We start from the raw sequence: 7,802 nt of genomic DNA on the forward strand, positions 1-7,802 counted from the left end.
CATAACATCCTTCTTTAAAAAAAACGCATTCAAATACAGTAGAAACTCGATTATCCGGCCCTCGGTTATACGGATTCGCGATTATCCGGACTACCAACAGAAAATTGTTCAGCCAAGCGCGAGTCAGACTCGCGCACCGAGGGTTCCATACTCGGGGATTTTTTCCGCCATTTTGTACGATAAATCAAAAACTATTATACATAAAAATCTGTTTTAGAATGTACAGGCAAAGCCCTTTCATATGATATCCTACTTGGTATAGTTATCTTACTTTGAAAAATGAAAATACTATTATAGTGAACAACATAATATGCACAAAACCCGCTTTTCTTCATACATTAGATTATCCGGATTTTCGATTATCCGAATCCCTAACGACAACAATTAGTCCGGTTGATCGAGTTTCCACTGTAAACAAAATGGCGGATACTAAGAAATAAGTTCAATATTCACCTGAGCCATTCCTTCGTCTCTCACTTTGACCCATATGTCAAAAAGGTTTGCTGTGAATTCGTCAACTTGTAAGGCATTCTCTAGAGTGCGTGTCAAAAATTCGTCATCATGTGCAACCTAGAAATTAAAGAAAGGGGTTATTCAAGGGGCGGACCAACAAATTCCTAAAAGGCCGGCAACGCATCGGCGGTTCCTCTGGTGCTGCAAATGTTCATGCGCGGCGGCAATCACTTAACATCACTATTTAAAATAAAAATAAAAAATAAAAAAACCGAATGACAAGTGTTTCCACTAGATTTCAACATAAGGTATTCATTGACACTGGGTTTATAAAAACGTAAATCCATACGGATGAAGTCACAGGCATCAGCTAGTTTACATAATAATAATGATAAATAATAATAATAATATAAAAGGAAAAGCTGACTGACTGACTGATCTATTAATGCACAGCTCAAACTACCGGACAGATATTTTGCATGCATGCTATGGCATGAGATAGGCATCTGCTAAGAAAGGATTTTAGAAAATTCAACCCCTAAAGAACAAAAAGGTACAGTCAAATTCTGCCTATTAGCATGCAATATGTTATGTTATATTATAAAATAGGGGTTTAGTACCCTTAACGACATCATCCGGAGGTCCCTTGCCACCGCCCATGTGCCAGCTGTACTAGAACCTATTGGTTTGGCACGTGGCGATGGCAAGAGACCTGATGGTATGACGCTCGTACCGTGGAAGATGGGCAGGTCGCTTGTTTGGGATGCAACTTGTGTAGACACTTTAGCTGCATCCCACATTCAGGCGACCTCCTCTATGGCGGGTGCAGCGGCCATCAGCGCCGAACAGGCCAAAAGGCGCAAATATGAAAACCTCGATGGGAGCTTCGTATTCGTGCCTTTTGGTGTGGAGACCTTGGGGCCGTGGGGCCCGGGGGCTCGAGCTCTTTTTGAAGAAATTGCGAAAAGAGTTATCGAGTCAACCGGGGACCCGAGAGCTGGCAGCTACCTAGGCCAAAGAATTAGTTTGGCCATCCAAAGGGGTAATGCTGCCAGCATCTTGGGTACAATGCCTCGCTGCGGTGGTCTCGATGAGGTTTTAGATTTAATTTAATTTATTTTAGTTTTAATTTAATATTGTTTTCTTTTTTTTTAGATTTAAGTTTAATATTGGTTTGTGATAATTTGTTGAAAAATAGGGGTTTGAAATACTATAATACTACTAGCTGATGCCCGCGACTTCGTCCGCGTGGATTTAGGTTTACCACCAGGGGTACCATCGAAATGACGTCATTTTGACGTCAGCGGAAATAAAAATATACCATCAGCTTGAAACTTCAGTCTAGTGCTGACGTCACTAAAATGGCGGCCACGCGCATTAGAAATTTGCGGGACTTATGCACGTGGACGAAGTTGCGAGCATGAACTAGTTATCTATATTTTACCTTGTGCATAAGTTCATTCAATACAGGCTGTAATTCCACTGCTTTGTTGAACTCGGTGCGTGGGAACGGAGACGGAAGCAAAACAAACGGTGCAATCTGAAACAATGTTTACTTTTACACTTTAGATACATTTTAGCTTCAATAAACCTACTAATCTAAATATATAACAGGAAAGAGGTGACTGACTAACTGAATTATTATCATTATTTATTTATTTATTATATAATTAGAAAGGCCATAAAGCCCAATTACACTAATTAAACTACAAGTACTAACTAACATAAATATACTTACAAAAAATTGTTAAAATTACAATTAATAATTAGTCAAAGAATTAGTTTGGCCATCCAAAGGGGTAATGCTGCCAGCATCTTGGGTACAATGCCTCGCTGCGGTGGTCTCGATGAGGTTTTAGATTTAATTTAATTTATTTTAGTTTTAATTTAATGTTGTTTTTTTTAGATTTAAGTTTATTAAAGGTTAATAAAATTAATAATAAAGTCATGTCAAAAAGCAAAATTATAAATTTTCACAAATCTGCAAGATCTGCCCCATGAGGTCAGCCCATTTGTCAGCAATGTCACAGCGAGGGGACTCCTTCAGCAGCGCGTTGAGCGCAGCCAAAGTGCGCCGTATGGGTGACCTGGAGCGCGCTACCGTCCACGCGGACGAAGTCGCGAGCATAAGCTAGTAGGTAATAGGATACTTTTGACTGATCCTTATCAATTTGTGATATGGAACTTATTTTAAAACTCAACTCACTGTACAGTACGCGGCCAAAAGTGATGAACATCGATCTTTAGAAGGAGACAGCAGATTTGTAGAGCACTGTCTCGGTCGTTAAGACTGACAAAGCGACATATGGGTATGAGTGACAGAGACAACTCTCTACAAAGATGAAATGTCATTCTAAAGGCCAATGTTCATTACTTTCAGCCCGCGTACTGTAGAATATCTTTTCTTAACTCACTTCTAGTGGCAGGATATGACCATTTGTGAACATCTAGAAACTTTCATCATAAAATGTAAATAAACTCCAATGACTATAAAATCAGTCAAGTGCGAGTCGGACTCGCACACAAAGGGTTCCATATCATTAACAGTTTTTAATTTTTTCGCGTGGAATTAGGTTTTTTAAAGTCCCGTGGGAACTCTTTTATTTTCCGGGATATAAAGTAGCCTATGTCACGCTCCAGGTCTTTATCTATAAAATCAATGTCTATCTGTTGCACCGTTGCAACGTGATTGAAGGACAAACCAATAAACAAGCACACTTTCACATTTATAATAAGGGTACTGATTTGTTGTTATAGCGGCAATAGAAATACACATTCGATGAAAATTTCAGCTCCCTACCGATTATGGTTCACGAGATACAGCCCAGCCCGCTGACAAACAGACGGACGGAAAGCACGGAGACATAGTAATAGTACGGGTACGGAACCCTATAAATTGATTTGATTAAGTATAACTAACCTGAATGGAATCTTTCGTGAAGTTTTTCCTATCCCTCATACCAACGCCGTGCATCAAAGCCCAGTCCTTGGCTTTCTCTATGACTGTAACAAGTAACTTGTGCTCCATGGGCAAAGGTATACAGGATGCGAGACGAGCTTGAGTCATTTTTCTAACTTTATGTCCAACTCCAAGCACGCGCCGACAAAAGTATTTTCGAGGGAAACGAAACGAAAATACCTTGCCACTTTTTGTTTATATAGCTGATTTGTTAATTTTGCTATTGCTTTTTACTGACAAATTGAGAAATTTTTAGAAATCGGCAATTTTATTCGCGTTTTGAAATCAATTCTAGCACCTGAAAGTTGAAACCAAAGATAATATAATCACTATTCACTATTGAAACTTGAAACTGATTTTTTTTTTTTTACGGCCCTGGATAACAGTCCTTTAAGGCCTTTCAAAAATTTACAAATACTAAAAATACAAAATTGCTTATAACTAAATACTATTCTAAAAATACAAAATTGCTTATAACTAATTAGTCTAACGTTTTTACACTTTATTTATAGTATTACATATATAATTAAAAATAGACTTAAAATATGACGTTTTACACAACAAGTCCTTTACATGGCGGGGAAAATCAATTTTTTGTTTTTGTTCCATATTTATAGTGTTTAGATCACTGGCTAATATAAGTCTTTGTATGCCAAAAGCTGGACATTTGGGTATCATATGATTAATATCAGCCTCCTCATATTCACAATAGTTGCATTTTTTACTGTTTAGTATTTTTATTTTATTCAGGTGTGTTGGCACCAGACAGTGACCAAATCTCAGTCTATTCATTAATGATGTAAATTTTCTAGATTCACACTTCGTTTTGAAATACCATGGTTGTATTGGTATTTCCTTTTGAATTTCCGCATACCATTTTCCTTTATTTTTATTAGTCACATCCCACACTTCACTCTACAATTTCTTTTGTCTTATTTTAATTGTATTGCATAAATCCGTAAATGGCACTTTGATGCTACTTGAACAATCTTCATAAAAATTACTTCTTCTTGTAGCAGAATCAACCACTTCATTTCCTGTTATGCCTCTGTGGGTATTACTAAAATAAAAATTATTTATAGCTAAAAGAACACTTTTCGAGTCTGTTATTAAAACATAGTTATTAATTTTAAACATTAATTCTTCTTTGATATATTCCAATGCCTTGAACAGGGCAACGCATTCAGCAGTAAACACACTGCAGTCAGAGTTTAATTTATATGATCTACATTTTTTTAACTGTGAATCATAGAAAGCAGAACTTACAAAGTTCTCATTTTTAGAACCATCTGAATATATCCTATAATGATTTTTACAATTTTCTTCAATGAACAATAGGAAGTCTAAATTGGATTTAATATCAGTGATGTGTATTCTATTTCCGAGGTTTATTACATCATAGTGGCAATCATACATAGGCCAAACGTCATTCACATTTATCTTACTAGCAATACTATGCATATAAGTCATAATCATTGACATAGTAGGTCCTTTACAGTTTACCGGAAAGAAGTGCTTCCGCTGTAGGTTGTAGAGTTTCAATAGGCTACTTGAGTCATATCTAATTTCGTCCAATAAATGATTATTTATTATAGTATTTTGCTTAAGACAACGAAATATATCAATAACAATTTTTAAAAACGCAGGATGGATATTATATAAAACCAATTTTAAAAAATACAGTTTTTATTTTTATTTGAAACGCAGAAAACGCTGTCAGCCATGATGTGATGTCATTAAATATGTAAACAAAGAAATGTCATCCCTATGTCACGCGGGGACTAACGTAGTATCGATATATATAAAATTTAAAGTCCTGACTAACTTATATATCAACGCACAGCCTAAACATCTAAACAGCTGGTCCTAGATACATGAAATTTGGTGGGTGTGTTCTTTGTAGGTAAAGAGAAGGTATCCACTAGGAAAGGATTTTTTGAAATTCCACCCCTGAGTGGGTTAAATGGGGGTTTGAAATTTATGAAGTCCACGCGGGCGAAGTCACGAGCATAAGCTAGTTTTTACATATTTCTAAAAACTCATAGTAAACGTAAAAAAATATCGTTTTCTCTTTATAAATTGAATAAGTTATTAAGTAAGACTTACAACAAACTGATCTTTGCAAAAATAAATTTGGGTTGAAGTCTTTGTCATATAGGATCCCTTTAAGCAAGTCTTCGCGTGTTACGTATATTTATTTCACTGGGCACTCTAATCCACAACTTTCCTGTGGTCTTTATCGATGCGTTTTTTACATTCTCGGATGATACAATAACGATAATTACTATATTTTTCATGTAAACTAGTATAGAAGTCATGTTTATTAAACTTTGGGAGGTTATGCTGTTGTTTACAAAGGCATGACGGCTGAGCACAGATAATCTATGGGCCAAACATGGCCGACAGTGTTTTCACCTGTCTAAGAAAAAAATATTTTTAAATTAAAGTTTTACGGTTTTTAGGGCGCAAAAAAATATAGTGTTAATTTTTTTGATCTAATAGGACAAATATTAACCATTTAAGACCAACTTAAAAAAAGTGTCAACTAGCCTATTGATGCTTCAGTAACTTTTAATAAATCCTGTGGAAGTAATAATTTGTTTACCAAGTTAGAGTTAGCGAATAGTTGCTTCAAACAAAACTTTTCAGTCAAATAAACACGTCTCACCGGCAAAGGAGGGATACATGTTTCTACTTCCATTGAATTAATAGGTGTAGACCGCATTGCTCCACTTATTATTCTCAAACCTATATTTTGAATGACATCCAATTTTTTCAACAACGATGGATTAGTTTGCATATACGCAAGACAACTATAATCAAAATGACTTCTAACCATACTATTGTACAACAAAGTCAAAACTTTGGGATCTGAACCCCAAAATGTACCAGCTAAACATCTAATAAGATTAATGCTTTTTAATGCATTTTTACAAATGTAGTTAATGTGAGTATCGAATTTTAGTTTTGTATCAAAAATTACTCCTAAGAACTTCTTATTTCTTACAATTGGAACATCTAAGTTATTATATTTAATGTTTACATCTACTGGTCCACCAAATACCATGCATGAACTTTTAGAGGTATTAATACTTAATTTTAAAGTGTTTTGGTAATAATTTTGCACCTGAGTCAATGCTGAATTAACATTATTTACAGCTAGTCAAGTCAATTTCACAAGTTACAAGTCATCTGCAAATTGTAAAATTTTTACATCCTTTGTTGTTACATATTTCTCAATTTGAGAGGTAGGTATATAAATTGTATAAAATTGGAGATAATGATGCACCTTGCATAAGGCCTTTACTTGTTGAGTTAGGTCCATGAAGTATATTATTATACTTAACATAAAACTTTCTGTTATTTAAAAAATTTGATAGCCATTTTAACATTTTTCCAGGAATGCGAATTTCATGAAGAGAAGTAATAATCTGGTTTAAATCAACATTATCATAAGCATTATATATAGCAGCATAGCATAGCAGCCTTCTATATCCAAAAATACACATACTGCAGCATCTTTTGATAACTTACAGCTTCTTAAATCCGATACAAATGATGTCAAACTCTCATTAGCACTTCTTCCTTTTCGGAAACCGTATTGGAATGTTGGTAATAATTTTTGTTTTCTGTATGATAATCTAATCTCAGTTTCAGCATTTGTTCAAATAATTTTCCTATCCATGATGTTAGTGATATTGGTCTGTATGAATTACAATCAGATGAAGATTTATCAGGTTTTAAAATCGGTACTATACATTGGATCTTCCAACTCTCTGGAACACATTGATTATCCCATAGCCTATTAAATATATCAAGTAAAGCTAATTGACCTAACTTATGCAATTTTTTAATCATTATATATGGAATGTTATCTAAGCCGGGTGTAGAGTTTTTTCTTGATTTAAGTGCTATATTAAATTCTGCAAAAGTGAAAGGCTTTAAAAGTAACATATTATGCTTGTCAGAATCATTATTAAATTCGAAAACAGAGGTATTTAACGTTGTGTTATTGTTATCATGTTTAAATTTTGAAATAAAATCGGGAATCCATACATCATTTTTATGCTGTGGTGGGTTTTTAATACGTTTAAACATTTTCATATAATTCCATACTCGAGTAATAGTATATCTATTGAATGTTGAACATAACTTGTACCAACTGTTTTTCTTAGCATCCTTAATTATTAATTTTTTTTGTGCATCCAATTGTTTATAATTAATGTAATTTTCCATCAACCCATTTCTTTTATATAACTGTAAAGCTTCTCTCGAATTTTTAACAGCAACTTCACAGTTTTCATCCCACCAAGGAGCAGGAGTTTTAAAAAGTCTAGGACCTTCAATTTTTACATAAGGAACGAATTCTTTTCTAAGAGTATTTAAAACT

At 34.5% G+C, this 7,802-nt stretch overlaps 1 protein-coding gene across 4 annotated transcripts in view; it reads right to left on the bottom strand.

Moving 5' to 3' along the window:
- LOC117983855 (glutathione synthetase-like) overlaps positions 1-5,938 on the bottom strand; it is a 44,099-nt gene extending 38,161 nt beyond the window's left edge. Inside the window, exons 1-4 of one of the 4 annotated variants that reach the window (XM_034970480.2) lie at positions 5,519-5,938; positions 3,374-3,710; positions 1,898-1,993; positions 454-570 (exon numbers count right to left, since the gene is read on the bottom strand). In XM_034970480.2, coding sequence (XP_034826371.1) covers positions 454-570; positions 1,898-1,993; positions 3,374-3,520 — 360 coding nt within the window. In that variant the 5' untranslated portion in view covers positions 3,521-3,710; positions 5,519-5,938. Of the gene's footprint in view, positions 1-453; positions 571-1,897; positions 1,994-3,373; positions 4,473-5,518 lie in introns of all 4 variants that reach the window. The other 3 variants (XM_034970478.2, XM_069499774.1, XM_034970479.2) reach the window with 3 other exon arrangements.
- Between the last annotated feature and the right edge of the window lie 1,864 nt (positions 5,939-7,802).

The sequence above is a fragment of the Maniola hyperantus genome, chromosome 7, assembly GCF_902806685.2.
Source record: "Maniola hyperantus chromosome 7, iAphHyp1.2, whole genome shotgun sequence".
NCBI lineage: Eukaryota > Metazoa > Arthropoda > Insecta > Lepidoptera > Nymphalidae > Maniola > Maniola hyperantus.